This window comes from Cricetulus griseus, chromosome 5 (genome assembly GCF_003668045.3).
Source record: "Cricetulus griseus strain 17A/GY chromosome 5, alternate assembly CriGri-PICRH-1.0, whole genome shotgun sequence".
NCBI classification, from domain to species: domain Eukaryota; kingdom Metazoa; phylum Chordata; class Mammalia; order Rodentia; family Cricetidae; genus Cricetulus; species Cricetulus griseus.
Window position 1 is genome coordinate 231,033 of NC_048598.1, and position 23,012 is coordinate 254,044.

Here is a 23,012-nt window from a genome sequence, read left to right on the forward strand (position 1 = left end):
ATCTATGTTCATAAGGGAAATGGGTCTATAATTCTTTGTTGAATCTTTGTATGGTTTGGCTATCAGGGTAACTGTGGCCTCATAAAGTGAATTTGTCAATGTTCCTTTTGTTTCTATTTTGTGTAATAATTTGAGGAGTAATGACATTAACTCTTCTTTGAAAAGCTTCTCCTTAGGAGACTTTTAATGACTACTTCTGTTTCCTTAGGGGTTATAAATGTATTTAAGTTGTTTATCTGATCTTGTTGTCAATTGGAAACATCTATTTCTTTAAGATTTTCAAATTTTGTGAGTTCAGGCTTTTAAAGTATCACTTGATGATGATTTGGATTTTCTCTGTTGTTATGTCCCTCTTTTTCTTTCTGATTTTGTTAATTTGGATAGTCTCTCTGTGTTTTAATTAGTTTGGATAAGGGTTTGTCTATGTTGTTGGTTTTTCTCAAAGAACCAACTCTTTGTTTCATTGATTCTTTGTAATGTTCTCTTTGTTTCTATTTTATTGATTTCAGCCCTCATTTTATTTCCTGCCCTCTACTCTTCTTGGGGGGGGGGTGTCTTGTTTTCCTTCTAGAGCTTTCAGGTGTGCTGTTAAGTTGCTAGTATGGGATCTCTCCATTTTTTGTTTTGTTTTGTTTTGTTTTAATGTAGGCATTTAGTGCTATTAACTTTGCTTTTAGCACCACATTCATTGTGACCCATAAGTTTGGTTATGTTGTAGATTTGTTTTCATTGATTTTTTAGAAGTCTTTAATTTTTTTCTATCTTGACCCAGTAGTCATTGTTAGATTTCCACGAGTTTGTAGGCTGCCATTTTTGTTGTTGAAGTCAGCTTTAATCCATGATGGGATGGAGTTATTTCAATTTTCTTGTATCTATTGAGGTCCATTTGCTTGGAAAATCTTTTTCCAACCCTTTACTCTGAGGTAATGTCTATCTTTCATGCTGAAATGTGTTTCTTGTATGCATCATAAGTTTGGCTCCTGTTTTCACATCCATTCTGCTAGTCTATATCTTTTTTATCAGGGAATTGAGTCCATTGATATTGAGAGATCTCAGTGGTCAAAGATTGTTAATTCTTGTTATTTTGTTGTTGTTGTTGGTGGTGGTGGTTTTTTTTTTTTTTTTTGTGTGTGTGTGTGTGAATGTATGTATGAATGTATGTATGTCTGCTTCCCTTTTGGTTTTGCTGGTGTGAGATATTTATTTTTTGTGTTTTCATGTGTGTAGTTACCCTCCTTGGGTTGGAGTTTTCCTTCTAGTATCTTCTGTAGGGCTAGAATTTGTGGGTAGCTATTGTTTAAATTTGACTTTATCATGGAATAATTTGTTTTCTCTATCTGTGGTGATTAGAAGTTTGTTGTGTAAAGTAGTCTGAGTTGGCATCCCTGGTCTCAGTCTTCAGGGCATCTATCCAGGCTTTTATGGCTTTGAGAGTCTCCATTGAGAAGTCAGGTGTAATTCCATTAGGTTTGCCTTTATATGTTACTTGCCCTTTTTCTTTTGCAGCTTTTAATAATCTTTGTTCTGTATATTTAGTGTTTTGACTATTATTTGGCAAGAGAATTTTTTTCTTCTCCAGACTATTTGGTGTTCTCTAAGCTTCTTGTACTTTTGTAGGCACGTTCTTCTTTAAGTTAGGAAATCTTTCTCCTATGATTTTGCTGAAAGTATTTTCTGGACCTTTGAGCTGGGATTCTTCTTCTATTCCTACTATCCTTAGGTTTGGTCTTTTCATAGTGTCCCAGATTTCCTGGATGTTTTATGTCAGGAAATTTTTAGATTTAATGTTTTCTTTGACTGATGTATCTATTTCTTTCATCATATTTTCAGTTCCTGAGATTCTCTCTTCCATCTCTTGTATTCTGTTGTTGATGCTTGTGTCTGTAGCTTCTGTTCCCTTACCTAGATTTTTTTATTTCCAGAATCCAGTCGGTTTATGTCTTTATTGTTTGTATTTCCATTTTCAGGTCTTAAGCAGTTTCACTCATTTCATTCAACTGCTCTTTCTAGCTTTCTCTAATGGATTTGTTCATTTTCTCTAATTTTTTTTTGTTCGGCTTTTCCTCAATTTCTTTAAGGGAATTTTTCCTTTCTTCCTTAATACTGTTTAGACTTCTCCATTCAGAGCTGTTGACCTTGTTCTCTTGCTGTTTCTAACCATGCCCAGATCTATACAAAGTAGCCTTCTTGTCGAATCAGAGAAAATATTGACAACTTCCTTGGTACGATATTTGAAGTAACAAAACTCTTAGAGCCATTATCTATAAAAGCACTTTCCTATGTTTGTATTACCACTAATAACCAACCAGAGGGCATTCTTTAAGCAAGCCCCTCACCCATATGTGCCATTCACCACTTACGCACGGCTTGTCTCACTACTACATCACCACACTTCACTCTTCTTTATCTTCAGTCTCACACTGGCTGTGTGCTAGAGAAACTGCCCCGTGATTCATGGTCCCTCTGTGCTTCTGTCAGTCTTAGAGGGTAAAGAGGAGTTGAGTGGTGAGGAGTAGTGGTAAGTGAGTTAACTGTGTCTTTCATTCTTCAACTCTAATACCAACTCACAAGTAATCCAGCATGTATATATTTGTTATTTACGTTATATAACATACTTGCTAAGTAATCCCAGAAGACACAGTGTAGAATTTCTGATGAAAACATCTCGGGCTTATAGTCAGACCTGAGTGCATTGTCAGTCACCAGCTATGAATCACTGGGCAAAACACTGACCATCAGGCTTCATCTTCCTTGCCAATGAGATAATAGCTCCTATCTCACTGAACATAGTACTATGCTTATTACAATGAATGCCAGAAAATGTTAGCTATTATTCATATAGTTGCTGATTTTAAAAGTAATTAAATATTTTTGTTTTCTGTAAGTTACTACATCTAGTCATCCCTCATCTGAAGGCCGTTGGTTCTAAAATTCTCAGATACCAAAGTCTTTGGTTATTCAGATACCTTAATAAAAATGGGTAGTACTGGAGACTAGAGAGATAACTCAGCTGTTAAGAGCACTTGCTGCTCTCAAAGAAGACCAGGGTTCAGTTCCTGCTTCTGACCTCTAAGCGTGTTAGATATACAGATGGTGTACCTACATACACACAGGCACTCACACCTACACATAAAATAAAAAATTTGAAAGGCCAGTCAATGGTGGCCCATGCCTTTAAACCCAGCACTTGGGAGGCAGAGGCAGGCAGATCTCTGTGAGTTCAAGGCCAGCCTGGTCTACAGAGCTAGTTCCAGGACAGCTAGGGATGTTATACAGAGAAACCCTGTCTCTAAAATCAAACAACAACAACAACAACAACAACAACAACAAAAAAAAATGGATAGTACTTTACTGTAACTCTCTATATATCTTAATTATCTCTAAATTACTTGTGATACTATAGTACAATAAACTTCCCAACATCACTAATGATCACAGAGCACAATGATACTTATCAGGTTACAAAGCTATTAGTATGTAAAGTTGTCAGATCTCGTGGGACACCTATTTACTAGCCAAAATTATTTCAGAAATAGTAAGATGTATTGTTTAAGGTGTAGACACACATATATAGACAAGCTAAGGTTTGACATAATGGGTTTAGTATTTCCTAATTCAAGATTTTACTTAGTGAAATTATAACAAATCTCAAAATGAAAGGCACTAATTATTTTCAAAGCTGAAACATGATTCATATAGTTTTCCTTTTATTTCCCCCCTACCAATTAGCAAAACCTCCGACGGCAAGTGTAAAGGAGTGAGTATCCATTTAAATCCTCAAGAAGACAGCTGTAATCACCCTCAAGCTCTGCTCTCAAGTCAGGAGAACAGCAGGTACCTATGCACATCCTGAGTTCAGAATGTTTACGGCAACTAAGATTCAAAAATAGAAACAGTTCAAACAGGATGTTATACACAGAAGTTGGAAACTCCTTCTTGAGCTGGATCACTGCCATTTTTATGATTTTGTTTGGTAACTTGTCAAGGTGTGTCCTGTGACCCTTTCTGGGGTCGTGGGCTTTGCTTTTCCTGGAAGCCAAGCACCTGATCCTTAGGGTATTCCCACATACTGATGTGGGTGTCTTTATCTCTTTCCCAATTTCTGATTATCACTAATTTCCATACCTCACTTGGCTTCCTGTGACTCCCACTCCCCTCCACACCCACTTATTTATTTGTTTGTTTGTTTGTTTAATTTTTGAGGTAGGGTTTCTGTGTGTAACCCTGGCAGAATATTCTGGAACTCACTCTTAGACTCAGAGATCTGTCTGCCTCTGCCTCCCAAGTACTGGCCTTAAAGGCGTGCTCCACCACCGTCTGACTTCACTCTTTCTCTTCTTTCTGTCCTCCACTGCAGTGATTTCCATCTCTAACTCATCATTCCCCTCATCCATGCATCCTCACCACATCCCTTATATGGCAAATACTAGCCAAAGGTTTGTACAACTGAATGTAGCATGATGATGTAACTGAACATTGAGTCACCGAACTAAAAACAAAATGATTCCAAGGATCCAACTGCAATCTGGGCCAAATGCAGCTGGCCATTTGCATTGTATAAGTCATTCTAATTGCACTTCCTCACCTAGTCATGCTGTCAGTGGCTGCTTTCCAACCTAGTAGCAGTTGAGCGGTGAATCAGGCCCAGAAGTCAAATGGCCCACCAAGCCACAGATAATTACAAATTTATCCTGTTTTTAAAGCAATTGTGATTAGTAAGTAAGATCACTACAATTTTGACAGTTTCATATACCTACAGCGTTGCACTATAACCTGACATAGCATTGTGTGTTCTGTGGGCACAAGTGACATTGGGAAATTCTACTTTATATCAAAGACCCAACAGTGACAACATATGTTTTACTGGCTAGTCCCTCCTAAGCCCTGAATTTCTACCCTCTTCCCTTGCCTTTTCAGTAGATGTCCTATAGATTGCTTAGCTCTGTACTGCTTATTCAGGTACCTCATTCAGCATTCAACATCTTCTATGTCCTCCTTCTGGCAGTAATGTGTATTAATTGACACTTGGCATTTTCTCCCAATGCATATGTCTAAAATCCTTAATTCAATAATAGACAGTTACCAGAGGCCCTCAGGAAAAAAATAGTCTTGGGAAAGGCATTTTATAGTCAATAGGATTGTAAATACAGGCAACTTAATTTTTTTTTAAACAAAAAAACTGCAGCTAATATTTTCTTTTCTTCTGCAATGGAAGTGAATTTGCAAGGCCTTCTGTTTATTATCTGGTTTCCTAGTCTCTTCTTTCCTTTTGTCTTGAAGCTTGTTTTTTCATATTATGTATAAAAGAAACTGAAACACTCATTTTTTTAAAATTCAGAATTTATGTTACCCCTATGTAATGATAATCTAATCTGATCCTCTTCAAATTACTATTATCATCATGGCTAATCCACCAGGAAATAGCAAAGTTGAGTTTGTAGCAGCATGCCATCCTACAACAATACTTTTTAATGTTAGTCCAGAAGTTTAAAGGGAAAATCATACTACTTCTAGAATAGCACACATATGCATTATAAAAGAGGGAAAGATAATAATGTGAATTTTTTTGAGACAGAATAACATAGAATGCCATGATTTGGGGGAATTCTCTGAGATCTGTACCCAAGGTTCTTAAGTGTAGAGTTACTTGCTTTACTGTTGGGATCTATAATGGGAAAGGCTAACCATGTAATCACACTGTAGGAAGAAAATAACAGACTGGGAGCTGGGGTTGTTTTTACAGGAAGTTGTTTTTAAAACATTCCGCAGAAATGCTCAAAATATTGTTTATTTAGATCTGCATATGCAAGATTACCCACCTGAAACTCTTCCATTTTTCTTTTTGCCCAAGTTCCAATAGCGCAGCTCGGAATTCACTCACCCAAGAAGCCTCCTAAATAGCCATATTGCAAAATGCCCTTCTCTCTGGATATTAAAACTGTATCCCTTTTAAAATAAATATTTTCTTTTAAGAGCCAGATGTGTGGTTTATACATGTAATTCCAGCACTTGAGAGGCTAACACAGGATTGCCACAAGTTCAAGGCCACTCAGGATGTTTAACCTGTCTCAAAAATAAAAAATAAATAAAAATTAAAAAGTGGTATGACCTCATTTTTTAAAATGGTAAATATACAGAATAATATATATATAGCCAGATGTGATGCTGACTCCTGACTCACTCTGGAGAACCTTGAGGCAAGAGGATCACCTTGAGTCTGAAAAGAAAAACCAAAATTTATATCGTAAGCAGATCAAGGTCATTCTTGACTACAATCTTCCAAAGCATCAAGGTAAATTATTTTTGGCAACACTTTGTAGACAAGGAGTGAAAATCTATACTAAGCACAAGACCTGTGTATCCAGGCCAGCTGTCAAAGCGAAGAAGTGACAGGTTGAAGGCATATAAGGCACATTTTTGTAGGAGTGTAGGTAGTGGGTGATGTTGACCAGTCTTGAGACAGAGAAAAAACAAGGAGGAGCAATCAAGTGGGCAGTAACAAATGGAAGTGTTTGCCAACTGGTTGAAGGACAGCATTGAGGCCAAAAAGTAAAGGCCTAAGTGTTATCCAGTACCCCATACTGAATATGCCACCCATGCTTGTTCTTCATGGTAGTAACAGGAAATGGTCACACTTTCTAAAGCTAACTTTCTTCTCAGAGGGCAAGCCACCATTACAGCTCTGCCGCAAGCACACTTCTAAAGAGACTCAAGAAAATGCTTTGTGCATTGTGGTTGACCCATGTATTTTCCAGAACTAGTTTATTAACTGACAAAAAAAAAAAAAAAGAAATGTACTCATTTATTTCTTATTTCCACTCCATTTCCTCCTTTATATTATACTTTCTTGTGCCCTGCATAAAAAAACACAAAAGAGGATAATAAACACTTTTGATAAGTCTGCATTTATATGTAATACAAGCATCCTGATTATTAGCATATGAATTCTTGATAGTTTGGTTATCCATCATGCCATCATCTAAATGAAAATATCCTGTGATTTTTTTTAGATTTTATTTATTATGTATACAACATCCTGCTTCCATGTATATTTGCACACCAGAAAAGAGTAGCCTATCTCATAATGGATGGTTGTGAGCCACCATGTGGTTGCTGTGCATTGAACTCAGGACCTCTGGAAGAGCAGCCAGAGCTCTTAACTCTGAGCCATCTCTTCAGGCCCCCTACTGTGACTTTTTTTTTAATGTTCCCTGTTGACAAAACAAAAACAAAAACAAACAAACAAAAAAAAAAAGCAAAAAAATGGCAAAGTTAGAGGAAACCCAGGATTCCATGTTAGTTAAAAAGCCAATTCATTTGAACACAGTAAAATCTAAAATTCAGACTTTTGACATTACTTCACAGAAATGCAGGAAATTTTGTTTGGGGATGATGAAGCTTCAACAGCATCCAGCAAATTCTGCATTTAGCCTGCCTGTTTGGTGGTCACTCCCCTGAACCCTTACTTTATATTAAAATCACACACCATATAGTTAGAGGACAAGACTGAGTGGACAGAAAATTGACTTGAAAAAAGATGTTTTCCCAGAATTCTTAATATGGAACGAGTCCATTAAAGAACATTAAAAAAAATGCAAAAACATGAAGACAAGTAATAATTATTCTGTGTAACAGAACACACTCTAAACAGATTGGAGAAAAGCATATGTAATATCAGTTGTCACCTTCTCTACGGAGTAGAAGTAACTTGCTTATTTAAAAATACTTTAAATGTTCATGGGGGAAAGTTCCCAAGACTACTCAAGAGAACTGTCTGAAACTAAACACTGGGTTTCTTCTACTTTAAAAGTTCTTTGTACCATGCTCTGTATTTTTCAAATGAAATAAAAGAACAGTTGTCATAAAATAACTTACCTTTGAATAAATTCAGGATACACTTAAAGTACAACCTTTAAGAGGCATCAGTCATCACATGCTAAGTTGGAAGTCAGGTCAGAGAGGTAGTGCTGAGGTAGACTGCAAAGCAGGGCAGCTATGGGAAACCTATGACACTGTAAAAACAAAAGCTAGAAGAATTGATTTACAAACTTTTCCCTGTTAAAAACATGATAGTAATTGAGGTCAATTAAACTGATTTGAATATTATGGTACAGAGTTGAGGACCACTGACTCAATCCTCAGTATAATTAAATTTTTTTACTGAAGCTGCTTGCAGGGAAGCCTCCATTAAGCTACATTGAAGATGTGCTGCCCAGAAGGTGAAGGGAAGGGTTTTTAAAGATGAAGACTACAATTACCTTGTTTCTGTGGAATTTATAGCTGCCTGAGAAACTGTTTCATTCCCATTGCCAACATGAAGATCCGCCTCATTCCCCTGCACACAGCAATAAGCACATTTACAGAAGCCAGAGCACGTGGTTAATTATCTCACAGCAGTTACACCATTCTTGAGAGGGTGCACAATGCTAGGAGCTCATCTTTCAGGAATTTAGGGCAGAGGGCACCTGGTATAGAATGAAGTTTCCTTAACTATCACAATTATACAATGTATACAGATATATGTTTTATAAATATCACATGGTACCCATTAGATACTTATAAATTATTTGTTATTTTTTAAAGAACTTACCTAGTTAGTAATCATATGTTCACACTTTTAAAATAAATGGCCCTGACTAGGGAGACTGCAGTTAAATCCCGTACACACAAGCAAGAGGACCGAATTCAGATTCCCAGGATCTTTCCTGTAATTCCAGCTTCAGAAGACTGAAAAATATCATGCCCTGAGCAAACTGGCTATCTAAACTGTGTAACTGCAAGCTCGGAATTTGATTGAGAGACCTTGCCTCAGAAGATAAAGTGAAAGATCAACTGGACAAGATACCTGGGGCTGGAGAGATGGTTAAGAGCGCTTGTTACTCTTTCATAGAACCTAGGGTTCTGTTCTTGGCACCCATGCAGTGGCTCAGCTCACAACCATCCTTAACTCTAGGAGTAAATGCAGAGATCTAACACTCTCATCTGGTGTTCAAGAGCACTACACACACATGTTGTACAGACATGTATTCAGGCAAAATACTCATACGCATAGAATAAAAATAACATCTTTTAAAATAAGATTCCCAGTATCAATCTCAGGCCTCAAATGTAAATTTGTGCGCGCACACACACACACACACACACACACACACACACACACACACAAGATGTATGCATACATATTCATGAACACATATGGCGAGACAGAGGCAGGAAGATTCCTAGGGTTTGCTGGCTCAATGAGTTTTAGATTCAGTGATTCTACCTCACAAAATAAATTGGAGAATATGGTGATTCTCCACCTCTGTATATCAATAGGGTGTGGCACTATTAGGAGGAATGGCATTGTTGGGATAAGTATAGCTTTGTTAAGAGTTTTGAGATCTCAGAAGCTCAAGCGAGGCCTAATGGTTCACAGTCTCTTCTGCTGCCTGTGGACCCAGATATAGAACTCTCAGTTACTTCTCCAACACCACGTCTGCCTTCGTGCCATGTTGCACCATGACAATAGTGGACTAAACTTCTGAACTGTAAGCCAGCCAGTTAAATGTTAATATTGGTGCATGCACCTGTGCATGTAGGTGTGGGTACATGCATGAGTGTGCACGTGGTTGTGGAGGCCGGGGAGCCAGCATCTGGTGTCTTCCTGTCTTGGGTGGGGTTTTATTGCTATAAACGGGGAGGCCAGTCTGAGGCAGCCTGGATAAAATGAGCCCTGCGGGTGCTGGCTGTGTGGTAACCCACAGCTGTGCTCCAGGTCTCTGTTTTTAGGACCTGGTGCTTTATTTTTCAAGCTCCAGTTCTGAGCAATGATCACGTGGCCTACTAATCTTTCCACCCTTCCTGAGTAGAGTGGCCTCCTTGTTTAAGAGCCACCAGGATCAGCTCTAGCTGGTAAGCACACCCTAGAGCGCCTGGGGGAAGGAATACAGAGCAACATCAGGTAGGAGACAGCCCATAGAGAAGCGCAACCCTGACTGGGGAGGAGCTCCACAGCCTGCGGAAGAGTGCCACACAAGCTGAGGAGTGCAGCAAAGCCGCAGAGGACTTGGCAGGACTGCAGCTTGATGTGGATGGAGTTAAGGTGCAACAGAAGAAACCCAGCAGACAAAGGCAGACAGTGGCGTGGATAAGCCTGATATTCCTGGGCAGGAGCGCAACCCCATTGTCCCAGCCCCTTGAGCTGAGGCCCCGCCTTACTGCCAGCGGATTGGCCTAGCCAGCACCACCTTGAGTCACCCGCCTCCAGGAGCGGCCTGGCCACGCCCACCTGTTGTGTCGCCCAGCACACTTTAATTTCAGGATTGTTGCGTCTATTCACTTAGCTCAAAAGCTGCTCTCTGGCGGCCTGGCGCTCAGTTTCCTCTTCATTCTGGTAACATGCCGGCGGCGCCTCTCGCGCCGAACGCAAAGTCTCCCCGCCGCAGGAGGAAGACCCACGCTTTCTGGTGGTGTTTCCTGGGCATCTGCGCAGAGGCCCTTCTGTTCCTGCTGTCTACTTTATCAGGTAGGAACCAGGAGAGAGTCTGTGTCTTGGAGATGCTGGAACCTGGCCTGCAGGCAGGTGGATAGCGAGGAGCTCATCTGAGGTTGGGATGGGCACAGTTGTAGTGAAGGATCTGGTAGAATTCTCCTAGGGGTATGCAAACTTGTGATGTGGAGACCATGCAGTCCCCATCCCCAAAGTGCAGACTTGCTTAGTGCGCAGCGCTTAAGGGGTGGGCAGTCTGAGAGGAGAGAGAATGGATGTCCATCCAGAGCCTGGCTGTGGCAGCCGCAGTGTGCACTGTTTTCAGAATTAAGAGTAGGCCTGGTCTTTGACCCTGGGAAAGGCAGGTTGCATTGCTTGTGCTGTGGGTAAGCAACTGTCTAGGTTTAGAGGGGAGGGAAAGTCACACCTGGATTGTTTTTACCTTGAGTCAAGTTTCCTTGTTGCCTGAGGCAGGATGGGTTTGGTTTACAAGTGGTTGTTTTGTTTGGCTTTATATTTTTATTAGTTTTTTTTTTTTCACATAGAACTTGTTTGAATGTATGCCTCACCCCCTCACCCCCGACTTGGAGACAATATAGACAGTGTCTGATGATATTACCAAGTGGCTTTGAAGCATTGTTTATCTTCCTTTGAAGACAAAGTCATAAAAACAAAACAACAACAACAAAAAAAAACTAAACATCACTCCTAAGACAAGAAGTATAAGTCGCACTCTGGTATTCACCCCAGGTAGGCAGAGAAAGGATAGGTGGGGCTGGCAGGGAGAGAGAATAAATAGTAGAACCACGAGGAGAAGAAGGAGAGGGGCAAAAGAGGGATGCAACCAGGGCAAAAAGCCAGGCAGCCACCAGCCAGCAGACATAACCAGTGAAAGTAAGGTATTCAGAAAGAAAGAAAAGTAAAAGCCCAGAGGCAAAAGATAAATAAAGAGAAACAGGTTAATTTAAGTTTTTTTTTTTTTTAAACTAGCCTGTAAAAATGTGCCTAAGCTAGCAAAACTAAGCTAGCCTAAGCATTCAAAACTAAGTTTCCATGTAACGATTTGGGAGCTAGTTGGTGGCCCAAAAGAGAAATCCTGGTTACGCCTACATAATCCTGTGCGCCTAGGCTGTATGTATTTTTATATCTCTCATTAGTAGCATCCATTCAGCAACATTTTCCTTCAATGTTCCAGGCTCTGCTGGTCTAAGGATGGATATGCTGGGATACAGTCACAAACCAGTCTTGTTTTTGTGATCTTCCACTGATTGTCCACACACATATAGGTGTATGGATATAAGCAAATACTTTATTATGCTTATAGATCCCCAGTGACAGATACATAGTAGATGATCTATAAACATTTGCTAACATTTATTAGGAGTGGCAACTATTAACCAAAGCTCAACACTAACGAATAGAACCATACTAGCAGAGTAAAGCTGCTCTGATTGGATTAAAAAAAAAAAAAAAAAACACAAATGACTGGGGGTAGGACAAACTACAGTCCACACTCTGCCCCTTTAAACCACTGGCTTGTTACTGCTTTCCCCACATATGGAACCTTCCCCTGACATTACATATTTGACTGTCTTCTTGTCAAACTCCACTGGAGAGTTACCTCTCATGAAGACCTCCTATAACTACCCTCAGTAGACATAACCCACTTTACCCCCGTCTCAACTTGCAATCGCACTTTTTTTTTTTCTTTTTTGGTTTTTCGAGACAAGGTTTCTCTGTGTAGCTTTGGAGCCTATCCTGGCACTCGCTCTGGAGACCAGGCTGGCCTCGAACTCACAGAGATTCGTCTGCCTCTGCCTCCCAAGTGCTGGGATTAAAGGCGTGCGCCACCAACGCCCGGCGCAATCACACTTCTAAAACTATCATTTCTGTTCTCTGCCTCTCCCCATTGGAAAGCAGAGATCATATCTTTTTACACAGTTGATACTCCAAATGGCTGATTGTTTTGTGGTCTTAGTGTTGGCACTCTGACATAACTCAAGTGCCAGAATGTTAAATATCATATTGGCTAATGCACAGAGCACAGAGAAGATTCTTCCTGCCTGCAGGAGGAAAGTTCTTTAAAGAGCTCCATTTTTCACTGATATCTGTAAAAATTCACTTCACAAGGAATAGAAGAGGCAGGTACTAGCAGTAATAAGAAACCAATGGCTTTTTTTTTTTTTTTTTTTTGAGAATAATAGTGTTTGGAATAGACTTCAAGCTAAATGTTTAAGAAGACTCTGAAGCTATTTGAAATAGATGAAAACAGATAAATAAAATAAATAGGGCATAACATAAATGGAGGGAAAATGAAAAGGAAAAACAAGATACAATTTGAGAACTAAAAGATATGAAACCCGGAAAACATAAAAGGCAAACTCATTGTGCTAGGCAGGGAGAATTGAATGATAAAATAGGGGTCTCATTTTTGGAATGGCTCAACTTGTGAGGAAAAGGATTTGTAAGTGCCCGGCAGCAGAAACCTGTCATCAGGATTGCAGAAGAGAATCTGTTGAGGACTTTTAGGTTCTTCTCCTTCCTTCAGAAGAGCAGATGCTTATTTGAACAAAGCTGCAGCCTCCTGTCATGTCTGCTCTTGTATACCTATTTAGGTCTTTCTAAGCCCAGTAAATAAATGCTTATACTCTAGTATCTCAGTCCTTACTCTGTGTGCTATAATGTAAGGGAATAATCTTTATGTGGCCAGATGCTGAGTTATAAAATACTAGCAGACAGACCAAAAAAAAAATGGCTTTCCTTTATCCAATGAATAAATCTTTAAAATGACTATTTTCATTATTAAAATCATGACAATATAATCCTTGCAAGTGTTTTCTTGAACTCTTATGCCACTGTTAGGAGCTGATGCTGGTTATTGTAGCCACATTGATGACTAGATTTCATCTTAGCTATTGAACACAGATGTCATGTGACCTATGTAAGATACCTTGATAGGGAACAGCCCAAAGGAAGGGAACAGAGTACTGCTTCCAGAATTGAGGCACAAGATGTTCTTTACAGTTGTTTAGAAAGAGGAGAGAGCTGCTCAGTCTACATAGCTAGGAACTGGGCTGTAGAAATATGCAAGCAAAGACACCCCAAGGTGGGACACAGCTGATCAGCAACTACTTAGTTTGACACAAAAAAGACAAGAGCAATGTAGAGTGCTAAAGAATCATGAGAAGCAAGGGGCTAGTTTGGAACAGTTCAGGCTATGATGTTTTTACCTGATGTGTGGAACATCTTTGACTCCTTACTTAATACAACTTGAGTCTAAACTAGAGCTTCTGTGGTGTCCCCAAGCAATATAAAAGGCAATTTTTTGAGGACTAAAACACAGGATGGGATGGCATCTGCCTTGGGGAGTCCAGATAAGGACAAGGGTCATGGCATTGGCAGTGGTGCCCAGTGTGGCCTGCCCATAATGAGTATGAAGATAATAAGTTAAAGGACACCATATGCTTAGCACAGAGTGCTAAGTGTTTGCTATTTCTGATTTTTAAAAAATCCTCATCACTATTGTTCTAAGTTCTGATATGTTATTACTCTACTTCCAGGAAAATACAACCCACAGTATTTGTAATTCATTTTCTAATTATAGCAGTAATTCAGAATGAGTCCATAATAAACTAGTCAAGTGTAAATATTTTGACATGAAATAAACGTTAACACAGGGAAATGTTTATAGCTAAACTAGTAAACATTTGTTTTTAAGACTGGCTGAAAAACAGCAAAGAAAACTTGATTTTCAGATATCATCAAAGCAAATTCTCTGAATAGCAAAGAATTTGAATTTTGATTTAAAGAGGGTAAAGAATCAATCACAGAACTCATTCAACTTTGGTACTGGATACTAGAGAAATAATAATGAATGATACATAGTCCTTAAGAACAGGATGGTATCATATCTCTCTTCTTTAAAAAACCAAGACCATTTTTCATGTCTCCTTGTTTTACTTTTAAATAAAAGTTCAATTCATTCTGAAATAACCCAAAAGCTGATGTTATTTTAAAACAGTCTGGGATATTCTTGCATCACTGCCACTGCTTGAGTAAGGAAAGGCATGTACTAATAGTTTAGAATCTTGCTAAAAAATTTCTTTTTTTCTGTCCTTCCTGGCACAAAATAACATTCTTAGTTGATTAAAGTGGTATTCACACTTCATCTTCATGTTCTTGCCCTCTTATTTGTAGATGCCTGTGAACTACCCCCAGCGTTTGCAGCTATGGAACTCAAGGACGAGCCTAAACCCTACTACGAGGTTGGAGAGACAATACAGTATGGATGTAAAAAGGGTTACGTTTATCTGCTTCCGTTCTCCATGGTCGCTACCTGTGAGCCGAATCACACATGGGTCCCTATTTCAGATGACGGTTGTGTTAGTAAGTAAACTCAACCTTTTTTTTTTTTTTTTTTTCTTGATTTTCAGACATTTCAGGGCAGGGTACATCTACCCCTATTGCAGTGATGCTTTTCCTATGTGAAACAAAGCTTTGATTTAAATGTGAGGTTTTGTTTTGTTTTGTTTTTTGTTTGTTTTTCAGGCTTTGAGAAATTTATAGGGAATCTTTTTTTTCTTAGAAATTTAGTTGATTTCATAATTGTTAATCTTGTACTTGTCCTTTGTATTAGACAAATGGAAAACATTTTCTGATACTGTGGTAAAACACCATGTTCAGGGCAACTTATAAAAGAAAGGGTTTAATTGGGCTTATGGTCTCAGCGGGTTAGAGTCCATGATGGTGGATCAAAGGTGTGGTGGCATAACAGCTGAGAGCTCGAATCTCAGAATGGCAAGTAGGATCAGGGAGTATACTGAGAATGGCACAAGTCTTTTGAAATCTCAGAGCACACCCCCACCCAATGACATCCTTTCTCTAGCAAGGCTATACTTCCTAATCTTCCTCAAACAGCCACCAACTGGGGACCCAACTTTCAGATGCTCTTATGGAGGACATCTTATTCAAATCACTATACCCTTATAATGTAACCATTAAAGAAAATAATCCACAAACTCAAAAGAAACCTGTATGATTTTCTCTTTATTCTGATTCAAGTGTGCCTGGCTTTGGAGTTGAATTAAAATTTTTATTGTTGTTTTCTTCTAGAAGTAAAATGTGCTAGATTACAGGACCCTTCATTTGGCCAAGTACACTACATAGATGGCAAAATTTCATGGGGTAGCCGAGCTCAATTTTCTTGTGTGGAGGGGTAAGTTGCTCCTTATGGGAAATAAGGTAAATGTTCCTGATCCCATTGTTCTACTTCTCTTTTTTAGTTTTCAAGTAAATTTGCTTTAATTTTGCTTACTATATGACAAATGGTACTCATTGCTAAACAACATTTGGGTACTTTATGGAGATAGGAGAGATGCTTAATCAATAAACAAATTGAAGGAAAACAAATCTGTACCACACTTGTTGTATCTAATAATAAGTCTATGATAAACATTAAGAATAATCTGCCAAGGGTGTTGGTTCATCTTGTAATTCTAGCCCTCAGGAGGATGAGGCAGGTGGCTCTCCATGAGTTTAAGGGCAGTCCGTCTATACAGTGAGTTCCAGGACAGTATAGGCTACATATCCAAAGGGGAAAGGTAATCATGGTGCCCTTACTGTTCATCGTCAAGTTACCTACTGCCAACTCAAAGTTAAAGTGGGGTTCTCATGAAATTGAGGTAGAACTAACTGCTAACCAAAGGAGAATTCTGGAAGGCAGTAACAAGTCAGAATGTAACCTAACTCATCCTTACCACCATGTGATGGGATATTTCAGTTGGAAAACATTTTTCAGACTTCTACATAGTCTGAAGTGTCTCCAAAGGAGGCATTAGCCACTAAGTAAGTCTTTCTTCACTAGAGCTCTCTTAGAAGTAATTGTGACTCTTGGGGAAAGTTGGCTGTGACTGTCACTAGAGAGTTTCATTGATAATTTTGTTTTTGTTTTTTGAGACAAGGTTTCTCTGTTTAATAGCCCTGGCTGTCCTGGAACATGTTTTATAGCCCAGATATCCTCCTGCTTGCTAGAATTAAAGGTATACACCAACATGCCTGGCAATAATTTTTTTTAACTTTATCAAGTAAAAGTACATTCAGGTAAAGCTATGTGGAGAAAATTTTCTAGGTACTTGAGGGAACCAAAAGTTTAGGCCATAAGTCTTTCCCAAAGACTAATCTTGCCGAGAAACCCAGTAGAGACAGAAGCTACCAGAGCAAAGTAACAAAGAATAGCAGATAAGAATACTTTGTGGTGATGGCATGAGAGTTCAGAATAATAATCTCTGAATTTAAATAATGGGGAGACTTGACAGAATTAATCATGAGTTTGTCATAGAAAGACATTAAAATCATATTAGAAAGAGATAACATGCTTTCTATTTGTTGTGTGCCAGACTCTTATTTATCTAATTCTCTTGAACAATCCTATGAGAGATGGGTGGGGAGGAGAGGAGAGGTGAGGAGAGAGAAAGAAAGGTATAACTATGTAACCCTGGCTGGCCTAGAGCTTGCTGTGTAGACCAAACTGGCCTTTAACTCACAGAAATATGCATGCTTCTATATCCTGGGTTCTGGGATTAAAGTTGTGTGCCACCACACCTAGCTATTTGTAAGTTTTTAACTGAGGAACATGAGAAACTTTAAATTGTTTGTCCAAGCTTGAGTAGCTTGTCAGTCATGGAAATAAGACTAGAGCCCAGGCAATCCTTTCCTAAGGAACCTTTCTCCTGTGCTTCATTCTCCCAGAGCAGAGTGGACGAGCAAAGACACAGAAGCAGAATAAAATGATTGTAGGAAATAGCAAAGATACCAGATCATATCAGATGTGTCTAGACACCACAGCTCTTGTACTGTGTGTTCACAGACACAAACTCTTTCATTAAAGTTTAGTTAGATTTTTAGTACTTTCATGATATTTAAGAAACCTATCCTTCCATAGGAAAAAAAATATCTAAAACTGTCCTTCATTATTGTGTGTGTCTTACCAGCTGCCAAAGAAAACGGTAACTTTTTCTTTGTTTATTTAGTTATTACTTAGTTGGCACGCCACTTCTACACTGTATGCTTAAAGGTGATGAAGCATACTGGGACGGTCCTTCTCCACGCTGTGAAAGTAAGTAAATTCTCTTTTTAAAATTTAGACTATCAGTTCTCAACCATTATGATTTTAGATTAATAAATACCCAAAAAACTTTTCTCCATGGTTGTGTCTATTGATATTAATCATGTTGGGTTTAGAATGGAGATATTTTTAAATAATTATTTTTAAGGACAATAAACTATATATTAATACATCTCACATGTTTTTATTTCAAATTTTAAAAGAATAGGGACACTGCTTTATGTTTTTGCAGATTTTTCAATATTTGACTTGGAGGAAGACATAGGGAGTTAGTTTGTTCAGTTATTAAAGTTTGTCGCTTCTGCAAAAACATTGTACTATAAAGATGAAAATAATACAAGATAGTATGTTAATATGATTCTAAGCCACCAGCCTATTGAATTAATGTACCTGTACCTCAAAACACATTTATCAACCAGTTTTCAGCTTGATTTTTTTCATCACAAGTGTTTTTCACCAGATGATCAGCATCTTTTCTATTGACTAGGACACTTAGCATGACCTCACAAACAAAGTCATTCTTCCCCTTAGGAAAATGACTGTAGTCCTGAAACATCATTTCTGTGTTAGTGGTTTAAATTTGAGTGATGGATTTTCTCATAGAAACCCTCTTCTAGATGAAAATTGAGGTTATAAATAATTTATAGAAATCCTGTATTGATGAATTTGTTGACAATAATTTATAGAACTTCCTAACACTGCCTTGAATAGATACACAACCTTACTTTTAACTTATTTCCTTTTTTTCTTTTTATAGAGATCTATTGTTTACCACCTCCAAAAATAAAAAATGGAACATACACCTTTAATGATATAGATATATTCCAATACCGTGAAGCGGTAATTTACACTTGTGATCCTAACCCAGGACCAGATAAGTTTTCCCTTATTGGAATGAGTGTGCTATTCTGTTCTGGCTACAAAACCTGGAGTAGCAAGCCTCCAGAGTGTAAAGGTAATCATCTTTCCTTCATTTGTAAATAGTTTTACCTAAATGTAAACACAGTGAGCATATGTCCTTCATCCTCTTATAAAACTGTTTTCTAATTTAATTTCATAGCTGTTAAATCAAAAAATAATTATAGTTATTGAGTTCCCTTCTCATTTTGTAGAGTGTCAGCCTATAGCCATGAGGTAAGCTAAATACTGACCAAAAATGATCAAAATTGGATTCAAAACAAAAACCTCTAATCTAGGAAACTGTGAAAACACACTACACACACACACACACACACACACACACACACACACACACACGCAAACACGTGCACACATGCACATGAGGGGTGGAGGGAGAAAACAGCAAACAATTTAATAGGTTTTAGTAGTTTGCTACACCTACTGAAAACAATTAAAAATAGTCAAAGAAACAACCACAAAAGCAGAGGTGACAATTGGCTTCTCTTTATTGAGGCTGGGAAACAATGGTATCTATTAAGTACTAAAAGAAAAGTGAAATAACGAAAAATGAAATAATTAACCTATAGGTTTCTAGATATAAAAAAAACCTTCATGACAGAAGGTTTAAAAAAAATAAGTGAACTATTTCCAGGACTTTACTAGTAAACTTTTATTTTAACAATTTAACAAGAATTGCTAAAGGGGAGCTGGAGAGATGACTCAGTGGTTAAGAGCATTGGCTGCTCTTCCAAAGGACTCGGGTTCAATTCCCAGCACCCAAGTGGCAGTTCACAACTGTCTGTAATTCCAGTTCCAGGGTATCTGGCATCCTCATGCAGGCAAAACCCAAAATGTACATTAAAAAGAAAGAAAAGAGGGCTGGAGAGATGGCTCAGAGGTTAAGAGCACCGACTGCTCTTCCAGAGGTCCTGAGTTCAATTCCCAGCCACCACATGGTGGCTCACAACCATCCATTATGAGATCTGGTGCACACATCTTCTGATGTGCCGATATACATGGAAGCAGAATGTTGTATACATGATAAATAAATAAAATCCTATAAAAAAGAAAGAAAAATCTTAAAAAAGAAAAAAGATAATTTGAACTAATAAAAAAGTAAGTAAAGACTAGATTCAAAAAAAAAAAAAATTGCTAAAGGAAGCCCTGGGCTGGAAGGTAGTGGAACCAGACAGGGAAAAGGAAGAGCACTTGAGCTTACTATGGTGGGTGTGATCTGGTCTCAGCTGGTACTCAGATTTCACCTCACAGTAAAAGATGCCATAAGTATAGTGCCTAACCTAGCCATTTTTGTTCCTCTCCCACAATTCTCCTAGTGAATCAATCTAATAGATTGTGAGTTATTTTACTTAATGAATGGGGAAGAATGGAAAATACTCTGTGTACTGGCGAAGGCTGAGTATTAATGTGAATTTTTGAGGGATCTGTGTGCTCATATTTGGAACACAAAATATATCTCTAACTCTGGGTTGTAGTTTTAAAGTTTCAGAAAATTGATAAGAAAAATAAACCAGATATTTATTAAGTTCTGGGTGATTTTCTTCTTTTCAGTGGTAAAATGTCCACTTCCATTACTACCAAATGGAAGACAGGTAGCAGGATTTGCCAGAAGATTTTCCTATCAATCAACAGTGACGTTTGAGTGCGAGGTCGGTTTTTATATGCAGGGCAGTGACACAGTGGTCTGCAGCGATAGTAGCATTTGGGAGCCTCCAATCCCAGTATGTCTTCAAGGTATAAAAAAGATGTCTTATTTCCTTTATTTTTCTGGTAGTTTTTGTCTGCTTGCTTGTTTCAAAATTTATTTATTTGATGTTAGATTCCCAAAAAGCAATCATTTTGATACATAGCTCAGGCTTATAATCATTCCTGTGCCATACATATGACAAAATTCTGCTGTTGTGATTTTTTTCTGGGGATTTTAGCATGTTAAATAGATCATTTCTGCATAAAGAATGATTATGCAGAATAAGAATATTTCTGCATAAAAAGGGGATTGCAGCCGGGCGTGGGTGGCGCGCAGCGCACGCCTTTAGTCCCAGCACTCGAGAGGTAGAGGCAGGCGGATCTCTGTGAGTTTGAGGCCTCCAGAGCAAGTGTCAGGATAGGCTCCAAAGCTATACAGAGAAACCCTGTCTCAAAAAACCAAAAAAAGGGGGAGGGGGATTGCAACATTTTTTTTAGAGTAAATTGGAGCCTATTATTGCTATATAACTAAGTCGAGAATGAAAGACATGGCTCTTGGTAGTTGAAAGGTTGGTCTTAATTACATTATTTTGTTTTCCAATGTTGCCTAGCCTGGTATAAAAATCTCCAGCTTTTGAGTTATTTGGGTTTGGTAAAGTTCTGCTTACATTTTTCTAACAGTATTTTAAATTTCTAGTGCTTGACCCAATCGACACTGTTACTTTGTTTTCTAGTGTCAACTCCCAGTTCAAAATCTCTAATTTTCACTCTCATATTTAGTAATTTCCTGCTTATGTGTATATATATTTTAAAACATAAATTCCTAGTGATTTTTCAGATACCCTTTAAATTCCTGCAGTGTCTATTTACTCATCATTTTTAGTACATTTAGTAGTAGAGAAAGAATGAATATATTTGCAACCATTTCATTTGTCAGATTTTATTTGCTATAGTTTCACACATGAATAGGAATGTGAACTTGGAAAAGTCACGTCAATTTTAAATGTATATTTCTATGTGTAAAATGATCTAGTCCCTTTTTTTTTTTTTATTGTGTTCAAGACTTAAGTTGGATGCCTTTAAAGGACTTAGAACAATACCTGGCATGTAGGATGTTCTGAAAGCTAGCTACATGTCTTCTCTACTTAAATCAATCTTAATGAAAAGGAAGGTCCTTAGCTTCTGTTTCTTGATGTGTGTTTTCTGTCTTCATTCTTTTCTCCTCCCCCAAGTGATTTGCTTACACTTTTGCTCCTTTTGTTAGACTCGGGTAATGTTTCATTTCCAGAACTATGGACAGTTTGGGGGTGAAAGTCTTGTTAATTATTTTGTTTATGGTCTTGTCTATACCCAAGATGGCCTCAAAGTCACAGTACTCTTGCTCAGTCTTTTCAGTGCTGGAATTAGAGGTACCCACTATGCCCAGCTTTTCAGTTTTTTTTTTTTAAGTAGTGTATACAAATAGAAAAGTGTGTTGCCTCCAAAATGAGCCTTGTATTTTCCATTCCTCCCCACTCCTCTAACCTACTTAAATTTTTTGTTTGTTTTGTTATTTTTGTCTTTACCAGGCAGCATTGACAACAGAAACTAGATTTCTTAATAACTGAGATCTAGGAAGCCTCTGCTGAAATGAAATAGAAGGTTTGTTGGAGACTCCTAATTGGCTGCTGTAAGCATGGAGAAGTTGCTATGATGGGAGAGACCATCATTCCCACTTCAGTGTTCCTTGCTGTGGTTCCCCTTGGTGCACGGGAACCCACACAGGGTGATGGGAAGACCATTAGATGGGCCTGTCTGTGCACAGGATCCTAGTTTGACTCTGTCTAATCAAACTGACTTCATGTAATGAACTTTGGATTCTTGTTGCTTTAGCAAGGACATTGAACTCAACTAAATCTCAGTTATTGGTTCTAACTTGTTTAAAATATTTCCTATGTCCTTAATATTTTAAAGGATGGAGAGATTTGAGAATTGTGCATGCTCACTTGCTTACCCAGTAATTAGAATGCCTTTTCCTCTTTTCTTCCTTCTTTCTTTCTTTCTTTCTTTCTTTCTTTCTTTCTTTCTTTCTTTCTTTCTTTCCTTCCTTCCTTCCTTCCTTCCTTCTTTCTCTTTCCTTTCTCTTTCTACCTTTCTTCCTTTTTTTTTTTTGAGACAAGATTTTCACTATGTACTAGAACAAGCTGTGTAACCAGGTTGGCCTGGAACTCACAAAGATCTTCCTGCCTCCCAAGTGCCAACATGCCCAACTTCTGGAATACATTTTGATAATTTCTACAAGAACCTGAGTTGAATTTTTGTTGAAAGAAATTTTTGAAAGAGTTGACAGTAAGCACTTGACAAAATATTTATAAAACACTAGTTTCCTATTTGAAAGACAAGATATGTGAGAAAAGGCTCATAAGAAATGAAACTAAGAGGAATCCTTCTGTTAAAAACATATCTTGGTAGAATGGTCAGTCACTTTTTATTGTCCATTAGGAAAAGACATGCATTGGAAAGCAGCAGCAGCAGCAGCCTGCACTGGTGTTATGGTGGGTTTGATGGTATGTGAAAGGTGGAGGGATTACAATGTCCATTTTATGGTATCTGACTTGTTAGGATGCATATGTTTACCTTGAACACATTCTCTTTATGATTTATTTTTAGTTACCTTCTAAGATTTGTATTTGTAAAATACAAAGCTGTAATGAACATTCTTATACATAGGTCGCTGCTATTATATATGTAGAATGAACATATTTATAGACTAAATTCCTAGTAGAACTATAAAGTACAGAAAGTATGTGTATTTTTTACTTTGATAGGTAATAT

The 23,012-nt window shown here is 38.1% G+C and overlaps 1 protein-coding gene across 3 annotated transcripts in view; it reads left to right on the forward strand.

The window, feature by feature from the left end:
• Positions 1–7,209: 7,209 nt before the first annotated feature.
• The window catches only part of Cd46 (CD46 molecule), a 33,698-nt gene continuing 17,895 nt past the window's right edge, over positions 7,210–23,012 (forward strand). For 2 of the 3 annotated variants that reach the window (XR_003485535.2, XM_027416573.2), the window contains exons 1-6: positions 7,210–10,507; positions 14,669–14,857; positions 15,584–15,686; positions 17,500–17,585; positions 18,352–18,549; positions 20,064–20,246. Coding sequence is in view for 2 of the 3 variants with exons in the window: in XM_027416573.2 (XP_027272374.1) it covers positions 10,381–10,507; positions 14,669–14,857; positions 15,584–15,686; positions 17,500–17,585; positions 18,352–18,549; positions 20,064–20,246 (886 nt within the window). In the remaining variant the exon portion in view is untranslated. Of the gene's footprint in view, positions 10,508–10,558; positions 11,222–14,668; positions 14,858–15,583; positions 15,687–17,499; positions 17,586–18,351; positions 18,550–20,063; positions 20,247–23,012 lie in introns of those variants that run through there. The other variant, XM_035445698.1, reaches the window with a different exon arrangement.